Below are 15,744 nucleotides of genomic sequence, written 5' to 3'. Positions count from 1 at the left end.
CTCTGGCCCTCTAATTCTTAATCCGGATACTGATATAATTGGTTTTCTTCTTTAAACACAATTCTGTTCATTAAATTATAAGCTATGCATCACTCTTGGGTGTTGCTGTGTGTGTTTCTGAACTTTGCAATTAGATTGTTTTAGCAGTCATATATTCTCAGGAAACAAAGAAAATAATAGGAGTGGATGCATAACTTCTGGTGACAAAATTGCCTTATTTATATGTTCAGTGCAACATATTAACTTCATTTTAAGGCATTTCTATTTCCTCTCAGATGTTATAGGGTACCAGACTTAGAGCTTTTAAATATGCCACTAAAAGAGTTCAAAATCTAATCTAGGTCTGCTACTCTATTATGTTTGCACTATATGAGATGACTGGGATCTATATAGTCAGATCTGGCAGCCTTTTACATGCTTATTTGACCAGGGAGATTTATCAAATTTAGAACTTTCACTCTAAGAATAAGGCAGTTGTAATCCACATCAGAATGTTACAAAAATCAGACTTGAATAAGGAATTTAATGTATAATACCTATGATTTTTAAAGCATTTTTTTTCTTAATGCATTCTTTTTCTGCAGTTTGGTCTTGGGCATTGCTTTATGGATTTCTTTTCCAGCTGACCATAATTCATATTTGATTATTTCATTTTAATATTTAAAGAAAACCTGCCATAATAATTATGGTTTAATGTTGCTCATCATTCAGTGAATGAATTTATAGGTAACAGCTAGCACAAAAAACAGGTTATTTTCAATAATTTATTAACACTGGAAACCAAAAAATCAATTTTCTTTCTTTTTACATTTTTTATTTTGTTATGTTAATCACCATACATTACATCATTAGTTTTTGATGTAGTGTTCCATGATTCATAAGAACCTATCAATAAACAAAATTAAATTTAAATCTAATATTTATCTTGATAGTCACTTTCGTCATTTTTTATTAGGTGTAGGTGTTGGAGAAGTTAGGTGATAATTCTGCCCATGCTAAAATATAATGATGTTTTCCATCACTCCCTGACTGATGCATGCAGTTACACAATTGCACTTCCTTGAAGCATGCATTCAATTTAATGAACCAACACCAAAGAAAGACCTATAGGTAGAAGATATTGCTCTTTTGTCCATTCAATCAATCAATTTTTTAAATTCCTTAACATTGGTAAATTAAGAACCTAGTATGATCCAGTTTCTATTTTCATCACTGCTTAAAAATAACATGGATTCTTCCCTTTATGAGAGTTCACATTTTGTTTTAGGTATTAAGGGTTATTAATTCTTTCCAGAAAATTTTTGAAACTTGAGGGATTCCTTGCTATGATCAAATTATTAGGGAAATCTTTTTTTAAAAAAATCAAGATATAAAAGAATAAGTAGACTACAAAATGAAAATTAGAAACTCATTTTTGTCCATTGTTGGGGACAAGAGGTGAAACCAACAGACCAAATTTCCAATGCTATCTCCAGAACTTTCTAGTTAGACAGGCTGCTTGCTCTTTATAGTTATCTTTTGTTCAAATGCAAATGGAATTATTGTATCTAATTCACAGGGTAGTGGTAATAATGAAATGACATCCATAGTACAACGTCTGGCACACAATAGTCAACTCATAAAGAAAACCTTATAAAAAAAAAACTTATGAAAATTGAGTTAAAAGAAAATGGCTATACAAGTACAAATAAGTTTCCTCCCCAAGGGGGGGCTCAAGAACTGAAGGACAACCACTTGGTGAGGATGATATAAAGGAGAATAAATGGCTAATTGATTATTAAAATACCAGTGAGACATAAAATTAAGAATTATGGCATTAAGTAGTACGCTCTTGCCCTGAAGGAACAAAGGATTTGAACATTTTCCCAATCCTTACTACTACTAACAGTTTTTTTTATTAATTTAAAAAAGTTAAAAAATGTTCTTTTTCAGAAAATATTTCAGAGTTACTACTAGTATGGCCTAATGCTTAGGAGTACAAAGGAAAAAATGCTTTTTACCATACTTAATATGGGCTTACAGTTTATGGTTTAATTCTACATTACTCAGTTCTTTTTTTTTTTTTTTTAAGATTTTATTTATTTGACAGAGAGAGAGACAGCCAGAGAGTGGACACAAGCAGGGGGAGTGGGAGAGGGAGATCAGGCTTCCCGCCGAGCAGAGAGCCCGATGTGGGGCTCGATCCCAGAACCCTGAGCCAAAGGCAGACGCTTAACCATTGAGCCACCCAGGCGCCCCTACATTACTCAGTTCTGAATCCCATTTATTATATAAGAAAAATCCAAAGGAAATCAAAATACATTTCAATTATACCCTGCTCTGTGAGAAAGGAACTGCCTTTTTAGTCACACTAAGATGAGAATAGGTATTAGTGCCATTTGGAAAGTGCTCCGTGTAACGTTAAAGAAAAATATCATTGTGAAAAATATAATGTGTAATGTCTGTTGGTAACCATAGAATATGTAAATGTGGTGCCAATGAATTGTCCCCTAAAGGATGCCAAATTTCCTGCCATATGTTGTCTTTCGCTCTAAGTAGTTTGCTGCCAATTTAGCTTATTCTTCATCCTGCGCTCCAAAATCTTGAAGAAAAAAAAAAAAAATCCTAAAACATTCTCAAGAGGTTTTCATTGGTACTGGAGCCAAAAATCACATATCTGCCTCACGGGATTCCTTTTGAGTCTGGCTGGAGAAATTATCATGGAAATAAGCTCAGATCTCTATTGTGGGCTGTGAGCCAGGGTTTCCCCAGACCAGTCAAAAATGCATCTGGGACTCTCGATTAGAATTATTTGAAATCCACAGAGAACCAGGAAAAGGCCTTGGGTCTAATGTGATCCCAATCTTTACAGCTCAGAAGCAGTCCCCAAACTCCCATAATTTTCCTAAAGCCAGGGGGGTAAAGATTTGGAAGTTTAACTGAAACTGGTGAACAGTAAAAGAAAAGGCAGCTAGCTGGGAGTTCCCAGCAATTCCTGTCAAAACTGAGTCATTGTTTTTCCTTGCTACTTTACGTAACAGAGACTTCTCCACAATTCACTTAACTATCTTTTCATTAGTGTGTCTTAATACAGTCCAATTTTTTCAGCTCCTAATTTTTTTCCAATCTTTAAAGATCTAGAATAACACTTTCAATATACTACTACTTAGGTATCTTTGCTTTTCTGTCAAAGAAAGACAGGTTAATCCCAAACTAGTCTTTCTGTTAGGACTGACAGCTATAAAAAAAATCAAAATTCTTTAATGACTGAGTTTGGGTTTAAATAACCTCTGCTCAACACAGGCAAAAGTCTGTCTTTTGACTTGACTTACTTTTAGTAACAACTCCCTCCAGTCGAATGATGTTGGGATGGTCAAATTGTCCCATAATGCTTGCTTCTCCCAGGAAGTCTCTCCTCTGCTTTTCTGTGTAGCCCACTTTCAGGGTTTTGATGGCCACTGAAATCTCTTTTTTTGAAGGAAGTTTTAAGCGACCACTGCACACTTCTCCAAATTCACCTGTTGGAAGAACAGAACAACAGCAAAAGGTAAGGAATTATAGAATAAAAAGGTATCAGTAGAGAGCAACTGTTTCCTCTCAATAATCCCATTCAAAATATTTACACCTTTGACCCCCAAGATGTACACTGTAGGCCTTCAACTTATTTCAGAAGATGATAATCAGAGACTCCCTAAGAAACTTCAGGACATCCACACTCTATGGAAAATGGACCTTGTGAGTAGCCTCATACATTTTCAAGTACCGCATTGTGAATAATAGAATATGAAAGAACAAGAGGAAAGTTGAAAACTCTATCTAATGGGATTTTAACTCCTTGTTATCATAGCTACCATTTCCTGAGGATAATCAACAGACCAACACAGATATTATGGGTTGAGCAATAGATTAAATTTCAGATGTTTCTAGCCATTCTGTTATTACTAAGAGAACCAATTTAGCAATATACTCAGACTCTCTGAAAATGAGAACAGAAGCATCTCCTACCAATTCATTTTATTGGAATATTGGCATGTTGCATTACTGACATACTAGTTGTAAAGTTCTCTGAGCTTCTGGAAGGAAGGAGAAAATACTAGTATGAAAAAAAAGGTAGCAATCTTTTCTATAGAATCACTATAAAAATTTTCTTAGATTCAATGTCTTCAATAAAAACTTGTCTTAAATGCATGATTAACCCAGAATTTACTGAATATGGAGTATTGCTGACTTTTAAATAGTCTAAGCCAACTAATCTAAAGCTGCCTAGAACTAGTTTGGGCACTGACTTCATGTATATTGTTATTGAGAAGATTTATCCATAACTCTTGCATCATATTTTGAGCTTCCTGAGGGCAGAGAACTTCTACATCCATTTTTCTGACCCACTGCTTGCCATGGTAATTGCCACAAAGGAGTGCCACCCGTAGAATGTTCTTTGTTTATAGATGAAATCCTAATATTATGTGGATTATCAGATCTGATTTGTATAACATCTTAAAATGTGTTTTTTTTTTTAAATATCAAATGAGAGGTTTTTCTAAAAAGGATGAATTACACGATTATTAGGGTATCTACAGAATGGAAGCGCATTCTTGGTCCAACCTTCTCACTGTGAGTTTTTATACCAGCTCCTTGCCCCCTGGATCAGCCAGAGAGAAGCTGTCAAGAAGTGAGATGCTTCTTTTCTATATTTTGTTCAAGCAAGTGCTTCAACCCACAAAAGCAGCAGGTTATCCTATTGGTTTACCAGCTGCATTACTACAAATAACTCGCTTCTCTCCAGGAAGCTCTAAACTCCCCCAGACTTGACCCTTTCTCAGGAATCCAGTTTTGTCTCTTTTTCCAAAACAATGACTTATGCTGTAACTTATCAAAGTCACTTAAGGTCCAAAAGCAGTTATTTATACATTTTTTAAAAATAAATACTCATCAATTGGCAACAGTATGACAGACACATTGACAAACACAGAGTTATAATGCTAAATAAGGCAGATCTCATCTCTTCCTTTTGAGGGAGTGTAGAGAAAATAACAATATCTGTAGCTAGAGTGTTCTTTTGGATTACAGGGAGAATCAGGGGTAGAATTTGAGAGCATTCCATTGACTTTTGAAATCCAAGGGAGAATATGTCATTATAGAGTGTGAGTAATAGGGGGAGAGGTTATGATGCAAAGTAAATCATTGTTAGAATCTGTAAGCAAGAGTAAGTGTCCCTGGGAGTGGCTCAGCTGGTTAAGCATCTGTCTGCCTTCTGCTTAGGTCATGATCTTGGGTTCCTGGCATTAAGCCCCGCATTAGGCTCCCTGCCCTGAGGGGAGTCTGCTTCTCCCTCTCCCTCTGCCCCCCCTTTGTGTGCACACATGTGCACGCTCTCTCTCAAATAAATAAAATATATTTTTAAAAAGAATAAGCATTCCTTTCCTGATATTGGGTTATTAGAACATTGCCAGAGAGCTCCAATTCATGTTGTGTAAACATTAAGTTTGAGCAAACCGTAAGGAATGATCCACAATAAACTTTAATTTTCTGAAAGAAAGTTCTGCCATTATCATGAGTCAAAATGCTGTAATGGATCATGTTTTAAATTTTGATGTTATCACCACTTATTCTAGACAACAAATCACTTGTCAACAGATTGCAGGACAGACAGTATAGAACTGTGGGACAGAGTATGGATTCTAGGGCCTAATTTCCTCCGTCACCTATCAGTCGTGTGATTTTGAGCAAGCATCTTAACCTCTCTGTGCCTTTGTCTCCTTATCTATAACTTGGCAACACCAATTGTGTCTAACTCATAAGGTCTTTGTGCAATTAAAGGAATGAATGTATGTAAAGACACATAGTATTTTCCTCTCTGAGTTCAGACCCACCTTAAGAAGGATAAATTATCTATCTACCTCTGAAGAGTTAGATCAAATTGAAGCACAAATATAAAAATGCTTTTTAAATTGTCAAGTTTTGTATCGATGTGAGAAGAGGTTGCTGTGATGATGATGGTGACAGCAAGGTTAATGTCACCTTGGACAAGTATTTGTAAAGGAGAGTATTTTGTAAAAGTACCTCACTGGGGTGATGGGGAAGAGTTTGAATTTCAAGTGGGTCAATGAGAGTTCCTTTCTTTCTTCTCCATGGGATATCTGACATATGTAAATGTCTATCTACCTCCAAAATTCAGAAAATGATGTTTCAGTAATGCTAATTTTTAAAAACCCCAGAATTTTGAAATGTGATTATTTCATCATATAAATACTAGAAATGGTCACCAATATATTATACTAAACATAGAAATGTTAACTATTAATTCAGTTCTCTTTATAATAACTTAAAACAACTCTGTTGGAAAAATTAACAAAGATTGGGCAAACACAATGGTCGATCTTTCCATCTAGTCAAATTTTACATGGTCTTACTCAATTAACTTTGAACCTATAAGAAAGAAAACTTAGATCCTGTCATTCTCATCATTTCTAAGTTAAAACACAACTACAAGAATCACTTGGAAGGCACTGCTTGATTTTTTAAATCCAATAAGTGCAGCAGTTTTTATTTGTCCTTTGAAATAAACTATGCTTTATGAGAATGGGCACACTGTATTCCGATTTAAGATGTACAATGCAAAATTGCTCAAAGTAAAATTTCTTACACTCATGTTATTTAAAATAGAGGAAAAAATCTACTTGTGTTTAAGTAGAATACACTCTGCCTTGGCTTCAAATTCCACTCTCCTCCTACTATTTTAATAAGAGAAGCTTAATAAAAATACGTATAGAACGATGTTAATGTGTCAGCTAAGCACTGCACATTAACAGGAATTACCACAATCCTCACAAAAATGTTAGATGAAGGCACTACTGTAATTATTAGTGTCTAGTATGGACTTTGAAATTGAAAAGTAAAAGATTCAAATTTTGGTTTTCAATTAGTAACTATGTAACTATAGGTCATCCAGATTTTTAGCTATTGTTTCCTCATCTGGTGAAACGGAGACAATGCCTATCCAATAGGCTAATAAAGTTAAATATCATGTGAATGCCTAGCATAGTATAGAGAATTAAATGAATATATTCTACTTTCAGAAATTTTCAGTATTTAATCTTTGAAATAATGGTTGGATGGAAGAATAAAACTGGGAATTTTAGTCATTATGAATTCCATTATTAAAAAATTTACTACTTTGAGAAAGTAAATTTATGGTTCAATTTTAATTTTGTTATTTGCAATAAGGGCTTAATTTTCCGATTAGCCAAAGTATAAATGAGAGTTTCCGTTATATCTATTTCTTTGTATAAAATCTCTGACAGAAACTTAGAGAATTGGCTGACATATATAGAGTCTTTCTGCATATTTAATTGACTGAGAAAGTTTTGTCTTTGAAAGATTCAGTCTTGCAGCAATGAAAGATAATTGCTAATCAATTTAGCACAATTATTAAATTTTTATGGACAACATTACTTTTAAAAATGTAAAAGGATATAGGAAATGAGTAAGTGTATAAATGAAAGAAGGCTGGCCAGGAATAGATTGTTATTGAAGTTGTTGTGGAAATGGGTACTGTTATACTATACTCTCCATTATACTATTATACAATTTCCTCTACTTTTGTAGATATTTTACATTTTGTAAAACAAAATGTTAAGAAAAATTGATAGCTTTCAAAATCTCAATCTCTTATTCTATCTTGGTGATGACAAACCCTTGAAAGGCGAATCAAGACAGAATAGAACTGGGTGTACAAATTATATTGAGATCTTCCAGGAGAGGTATAATTGACCTTGAAGATCTACTTGTTTGCAAGCAAAGCAGGCACAGTATTATTGCCCTGAATGTGGCAAATGAGGATATTGGCTACACAACCCTGAAAATGGGGCATATGTCTATTTTTTTACAAATATGTTTGAAGAGAGAAATGAAAAAAGATGATTTGTCCTGATCTTTAATAAGCATCAGGGATTATTAACTGAGTCAGTGTAAGTAGCCTTTCCTTTTATCTCATTTATCAGATACCATTTTTAATGAGTGTGTTTTGTCTCACACCACTGTGTTCTAGATATCTGGTGTTATCAATAACATCGACATATTTAAGCTTTTACTAATGCAGAGGGTCCCAAAGTTCAAGGTCCCAAATGTCTGTCTAGCCTTCTGGACACTGGCTAAGCATAAGTGGATTTCTCCTCCTCACATCAGTTGAGCGTGCAAAGGTTTTGTGTTACCTATGCTCCCAAGGTTTCCACGTTAGAGAATAGTGCACTCTTGTGGGACATTAACACCAGCACGACAAAAGCTCTCTGCACCAAAGAGCAGTTTACAAAGCAGAACTGTACAAATGAAAGAGAGTAATCAATATATATTTGTTTTAACTGGATTAACATGGGTATATGATGAATGTGTATATTCTTAAGTCTTCGATTTTGGAAAAAGAAGCACATACTCTATTCTCCTTTTATGAATTCCTAGTTCCATATTTTACTATTACCTGCACATGTGAGTATTTTTTTAAAGATTTTATTTACTTATTTGACAGAGAGAGACACAGCGAGAGAGGGAACACAAACAGGGGGAGTGGGAGAGGGAGAAGCAGGCTTCCCGTGGAGCAGGGAACCTGATGCGGGGCTCGATCCCAGGACCCTGGGATCAGGACCTGAGCCGAAGGCAGACGCTTAACCAACTGAGCCACCCAGGCGCCCCTGCACATGTGAGTTTTAGGAGGATAAAATATTAATAAAGTTAGAGGAGAAGATTTAGTGAATTATCATCTTATTTAGATAATATGAATTACTCAGTTTGTCCTGCTTGAATAGCAAATACCACTAGAATTCTAAATACTGCTTTGATGTACAGAAACAGAAACAGAGAAAATTATATGCACATTTATGTAAAGAAGCATCAGTCATATATATAGTACTTGCAGAAAACATGATCCGATATGTTATGCATAATTCAATGAGTTAGTTTCTCAATCTTTCTATTCCCTACATCAACTTTGCAATTGTTTTTAAAACAATATTGACTAATGAGATGATGGAATAAAACTATTGTACAATATTGTTTTTTACTTTTAAGTAGTAGTTTTTATTCAGTCTCACACTGCATGTCTGTAAGTGTTCATACATTTATGTGTAAATGTATAAATATCATTACTTATAAGTACCTATAATTTTTATTGGAAATATGCAACTGCTATTAACAATCCACAGGTATTTGTTAATGGATCTATGATTGACTAGATTCGTGATTAGAATGAAGAGATGTCTATATGAAAACAAGCTTCAACACAAATGAATTAAGACTATACAAAGTTACAGGCAACTATTAAAACGGAGCACTTTACATTACTTAAACTATTCACTCAAAAATAGTTTTAAGTAAATTTGTGTAAAATGTGTCATTTATGATTTTATTTCGTGTTGTCTCTTTTTTTAATCCCAAAGAGGATTCTAAAATTACCTTTTTTACAAAATCAAAATTTTCACGTGGTGAGCTTGTTTAAAATAAGACACTTTTATCCTGTTATCCCTACAGCCAAATAGGCTTTGTGACACCTGATCAGCACAGCCAGGGGAGGACTGAGCTCTTGTGGGTGCCGGCTCTGAAATTCAATAAATAAAAAGCTGACCATGGTCTATGAGTCTGTAAGTCTGGCACCTTTGAAATCATTACATTCCATTAGATACTCCTTCATTTACTTTTTGCCTGCCTTTGATCATGAAATCAGGAAAAAAAAATGTCCCTTTTCATAGCAATATAACTTAGGCTTGGGAACGTGAGGGATCTCAGGCAGCATTCTTATTCATAGTTGTAAACTTGTAATTGACACGGGGTTGAGAGTGGGATTACTGTGGTGGTTACCTGCTCCAACAACTTTGTCAATGGATATGTTGGTGGCATCCAATTCCTTGGCAAACTCATGAACTGCTTGGGTAGGGTCTTCATATGTGTGTGGGTCAACGTAAGTCCTGAGACCTGGAAGTTTTACTGTTTAAAGGAAGGAAGAAAGGCATTATTGTAGCTAGATTTTAAAATTTTAAAATTTTACTGACACAATTTTGTAATCACATTGCTAGTGAAAAAAAAAAAAAATCCCCATTACAAAAAAGTACACCAACCTTTAGTTTATTCTCAGGTACCACAGCAACTGGCAGACAGAGAAGTGGGACTAAGTATTGAACCACTTAAGAAACAAAGTTTCCCATAATGAAACAAATGAGGAAACACAATGAACTTTCTCTGCAAAAACATTAGAAGGAAAATGGACTTTCAAAAAGGGGAATCTCAAGGAGATGGTGTTTCAGAATTGAGTAGACCCAGTAATTACTACCAGAAGCGTTATTGAGTGAACACCGATAAGGCTACTACACATTTATGATTCTACGAAGAGTGCAATAAACAAATATTTATGACAATGCCACATCTGACAATAAATCAGTTTGTGAAATAACTTCATAAGGTGGAACGGCAGCTATAATTACAGATAAACTAATTAAAGGATATAAAACATCATGTCTTTTGTCTGACACTATTCTGCTTTCAGTAACATTCACAATCAAAATCCCCCACTGCAGTTATAGATCTACTTAAACCTGTGAGGATACATATATACAAAGTGAGGATTATATGTATGTACTAATATAGTATCAATTAACTGAAATCTTATTGTATAGCTTTTCAACATAGTTCAGGGCAATATAAATTCTCTGTAAGTTTAATAATGGTGCTAAGAAGCTAAATTCCAAATACAAATTATTTTTATAGCTTGTTAAATATAAACCTCCTTCATAATATATGTATTTATTTAATTATTCTGAAGGTGGAATTTTTTGTGATGTTCTATAATCAAAATAGCATGGATAGAAGATAAGGGAGAATCATTTTGGATTTCATTTAATACTAATGAGATTCCGATCATTTGGGAAAATAAGTCGTATTAGAAACAATTTGGAATGTTCCATAAACTTTCTTTAAAGTAAAATTATTTTTTTTAAGTAAGCTCTATGCCCAATGTGGGGCTTGAACTCACAACCCTGAGATCAAGAGTCACATGCTTTACCAGCTGAGCCAGCCAGGCACCCCTAAAATAAATTTTTAAAAAAGGGAGACTAGGATCTACTAAAGTACATGAACATGCTCTAATATTAAAGGAAATTATATAGGTACTAATATGATGGATTTTTACTTTTAATTTTGGTAACATTGGTAAAAAAATATTGGTAACATTGTTTTAGCAAGGGGCAGGGATGCCTAATAGTGATGTATTTTTTCATTTATAACACTATATTATTGAAATTTTTTTTAATCCTAAAGTAATAAATTAAATCAGATGTTGTCTTTTCCAGTATAATTTTATAATGAAACAATCTTAATGACAAATTGCAACTGAACATTCTGTGATGACCAAAGACTTCTTCAACTCCGTTTCGGACTTTGCATGAAATGAGTGTAGAGACTGATGGCAGCAATTATTCTGGAAAGCCTTCAGTGCAATAGACATCAGGCCAACAGGTCTAGCATTTCATAGCGTGGGCTGAGAAATGATTAGTTTATTGACCTATAGGACTTCTTTATGAATGCCATGGTTACACGACCTAATAATTTATGTTCCTGCAAAGTATCCATATAGGTTTTGAGTAAAGAAATAGAAGCATATGCAAAAAATGGATTATAAAAATAAATGGTGGTTAGGAAGTAAAAATTCGATATTCCTCAGCTACACCTTCAGATGATTTTGAGACTGCAGGGTAGGACTGGGAGAGTGGGGAACAAATGGAGAAGAAAGGCTAACACTCCCCCTACTCAGAAATGTCCATTCCTTTTGAGCTCCCAGATCAGTTTGCAAGCTTCTGCCATTATTGTAAACATTATTGCTTCCTATAAAGACAGATGGCTGAGCCACTCCTTAGGACAGTGGTCTTCTATAGTTTATTAGTACACTAAACCTATTTCTAATATTAACAGTACCAAAACACTTTACCCTTAATACAAGCAAACAGATTAAGGAAAGCTCTCACTTTTCTTGCTTAGGAGTAAGGAAAACAGTAAAAGTAACTGTAGACTTACTAAAATATGTCAGGAAATAAAGTTGTGTCAGAATCTTTTTGTAATGAAGGCTCACCTCAAAGGAAAGCTAGGCTATACGATCATCCTGTTTTGATTCATCTCTAGTAGATTATAAGGTAAGGAACTATTAAGGTAAGGAAATTTAATATTCCTTTTCAAGGAAAAAGAAATACTTTTAAAGATAAGGTAAAAACTAAATTCCACCCCCCCAAAATGAATTTTTTTTCTTATAAACAATTACAAATGTTTTACTTTGCTTACCTCCAGGAAATCAATTTGTAAGCAATTTACTAGCATCAGAATTTGCAAAGATCATTATAAATGAGTCGTCAGGAGCAAAGCCTCAAACATTTTAAATAAGCACGGGTTTTAAACAGCCTTGAAAGTATGCTTAGAGTTACCTCCCATAGCTGGCAGCCCTGAGGAGTATATGTATTACTAAATAATCTGAAAATTCAATAGTCATTCCCAACTAAAATCAATCAAATTCACTGCAATGAATTAAAATCATATAAATTGTTTTTCTATCCACATGGAATTTGGGGAACAATACAAATATAACATACACACACCCCCAAGCAAAATAGCCTTGTCACTGTGGGAGCTTAGGCTGCCGACTTTTAACCGCTGACCCCAGAGGTTCCGGGAATCAGGTGATGCAGGATACAAGGCCCATAATCCCTTCACACCAATAATTAAGGGCAACCTACAGAGTAACTGGGCTGTGTCAAGAAAACCAGATAATAAACACATGCACACGTGTTAAGCTACACTACTTTACAGCTCATTCTGTGCAAACACAATAATTTACATTTCCATTTTACCAGCAGGAGTTGCCCTAAGGACAGCAAAAAATAAAAAGGCCTAGCCAGAGAGGGCAAGGGCACAGGATCTTAGGAGGTGAAACACATTTCTTTCCTTTTGAAGCAATATTATAGGATTTGTAACAAGGCTAGAGGGAATAGTTCATAGCTAGAGCTTTTTAAAGTAATACCAAATAAATGGTCTGAAATAAACCAGCTGTAGGATTAAGACGCAGAAAGTTTATGACATGCATATAAGTTACTTTATGCCCTTATAGCTAGGATAAATGCAATTCTTTTTTGTTTGTCTGTCATAAAGATATTGTGCATTTGAAGAAAATTAACGTTTCAACCAACCCCACCAGAAAAACCAACAGCTAAAACAGATTGGAGGGATAGAGGAACCTGCTTGCAATTGGGATACAGAAACTTATCATTGTTCCAAATTCATGAGCTTTACAATTCTGATATAAAAAAAAAACAGTATGGTTTTGCTCTAAAGACAATATTTACATTGACTATCTAACTCAAATTAAGAACAGCTTAATCCACAGGAATGTAACTGCTCTAATTGATGCATGGCGACTGGGACTCTGTTTTTATGGGACCATGAAAAAAGCTAGACAAGTATCCTGTAATTTGTTCATCCATTCTTTTAAGACTTTTGAGTTGGTAACCTAACTAATCTGAAATGATGAGGTGCTGCTATTAGGAAGGTACTACTTTGGCTTTTGTGAATTATTCTGTAAGGACTGCAATGAGATAGAGAAAACAATGCTCTCTGTAAACTCTGTCACTGTGTTTATGTCACATCAATTTACATTTTGGAAGACATTCTTTTTTTTTTTTTTTTGTAAGCTACTGTATGCCCCCTGCATGTTAGCAACAGGAAATCAAGCTTTTATTTGAGTTAGAACTAGAGCTACAATTTTTAGATGCAAAGCCAATGACTGATATAAAGTATGATGCTGAATTGAAAATAGTTTTACAAGGCAGTGGTGAATGCCAAAGAAAGTAATGCTTACAAGACCACATTAGTTATATTGAGACTACTTGAGAGCACATAAGTATGAGGATAGCCTGTACTAATTTCCATAAGAACATGCTATTCCATTTGAGTCCACTGATTAGTAATTGCCACATTAAATTGAGTCATAGTTTGGAAAATCAAAACGCTTGGGATGATTTGTTTTGCCAGAAGAAGGAAAAAAAAAAAGAGTCTTCTTATTAGATATAAACACTTCATTTCCTAAAAAAAGTATTTCTTTTAGAAAATATTAAAAAGACACTAAACTGATTGGTATTAAAATATGAGGGAAAAGTGCAGGCTTTCCTACTAGTTGGATATCATGTGACTCCAAAATATACAGTTTATTTTAAAGGCTCTCTCCTGGTTGGTTGACAAAACAGAGTAAGGCATTTCACATAAACAGAAGTTGTTTATATTTATTTGGAAGTTAGGAAAGGGAAAAGGTGCCTATTTAGATTTTAGCAAAGGACGAGAAATGAGGCAATTGAAGATACGCTTTGCCTTTCAGCTACGCAGAGCTGACTATGGTCCATACTCTCCATTATGTGCATTATCTGGAAAGAAACCACAGGTTATCCTTCATTTTGGCTTAAGTATGCTGAAATGTGGCCATGTAAAAATTAATGCAGAGCCATGAATTTCCCTCTCCATTTAAAATTAATTTAATTTTGCTCAATTCTTTCATAGGACTACTTTTGCATTCTCTTTGTGGGGAAGTTATCCAATTATAAATCAATAACTGGAAAAACTGAAATACAAAATCCAAAGCACCAAAACAGCTTAGGAACTTACAATGTCCATTCCCGAAATGAAGCCTTTTTTCATCTGTACTGTGTTTTGACTTGTTATAGCCACAGAACCTGGAGGTAAGTCAAGGGAAGAGAACACAGAAAGAAAATATACTTAAAGCAATTATCTATGCTCAGAATGTGCAAAGCACAAAAAAAAAAAAGCATTTTCCTCGAACAATTAAATGCTTTAGTGAAAGTTTAATGACTTCATATTTTCTAAATCCTTTATAGAAAGCCTCTTTCTCTGGGGACTCTGGAAAGCTGCCTAATGAGGAGATATGTAGAGTTGCTTCCCCACTGTGCAGACCCCTTCAGCTCAGTTTTTATAATGGCCTTAGAAAGTGTTTATAGTGTTTTTTTTTTTTTTAACAACTGCTGTTAGAATGAATGAAGGGTAAAGTCTCCATTGTTAGTGATTAGTGCGGTGCCGCATTACCAGTGTTCTGGGTGAGAAAGTGGCAGGGAAATCTGGGGCGTATTTGAAGAGTGAGAGGATAATTGGAAAAAGAAAGTTAAACCTACAAGTGAGGTCAAAAGGGAGAGGAGAACTGGAATGTGTTGAAGAGTGGGGCAGGAATTTAATGGAAGAAAGAAAATCAAAACTAAAGATGAAGAAACAAAAGAAAGGGAGGGGAAGAAAGAAAGATCTAGATCTAAGTGGAGACATGCTTATTTGTTAAAATACTTCATGGACCACACTCTTCGGATTTTGGCAGCCACTGAGGGAGCAGGCAAAGCAATAATGAAAGTAAGTGGTAAAAGAGCCCATGAACTCACCTCCCGATCAAGACGTAGGTGACGACCGTGAGCAGGATAATGGCCACAGCCGCCGAAATGGCAATCATGACCACTTGGCTGTTTTCCCCAGAGATGGAGAAAGCTGTGAGTTGGAGGAGAAAAATAAGAAAAGGCCGGGCATTAACACACCATAACTAACATCTGCACAGAAAAGCCATATTTACTGTTTTTACCTGAACTGTGGCTTACTGCCTAAGACAGTGTAGACAGAACTCTTCACTTCATGTAAAAAAAAAAAAAAAAAAAAAAAAAAAGACATATCCTACAATGGTGCTTGAAATTTCTAGTTTAT

The 15,744-nt window shown here is 34.8% G+C and overlaps 1 protein-coding gene across 1 annotated transcript in view; it reads right to left on the bottom strand.

The window, feature by feature from the left end:
- Nucleotides 1-15,744, bottom strand: part of EPHA3 (EPH receptor A3) — a 360,422-nt gene that overhangs the window by 55,691 nt on the left and 288,987 nt on the right. Inside the window, exons 8-11 of the mRNA XM_035015173.1 lie at nucleotides 15,432-15,534; nucleotides 14,656-14,723; nucleotides 9,826-9,951; nucleotides 3,312-3,497 (exon numbers count right to left, since the gene is read on the bottom strand). Of these exons, the coding sequence (XP_034871064.1) occupies nucleotides 3,312-3,497; nucleotides 9,826-9,951; nucleotides 14,656-14,723; nucleotides 15,432-15,534 (483 nt within the window). The remainder of the gene's footprint in view (nucleotides 1-3,311; nucleotides 3,498-9,825; nucleotides 9,952-14,655; nucleotides 14,724-15,431; nucleotides 15,535-15,744) is intronic.

Source organism: Mirounga leonina, unplaced genomic scaffold (assembly GCF_011800145.1).
Source record: "Mirounga leonina isolate KUSES-001 unplaced genomic scaffold, KU_Mleo_1.0 Mir_169, whole genome shotgun sequence".
NCBI classification, from domain to species: domain Eukaryota; kingdom Metazoa; phylum Chordata; class Mammalia; order Carnivora; family Phocidae; genus Mirounga; species Mirounga leonina.
Note: the sequence above shows the minus strand (reverse complement) of the source record. Positions and strands in the feature narration are given on the sequence as shown.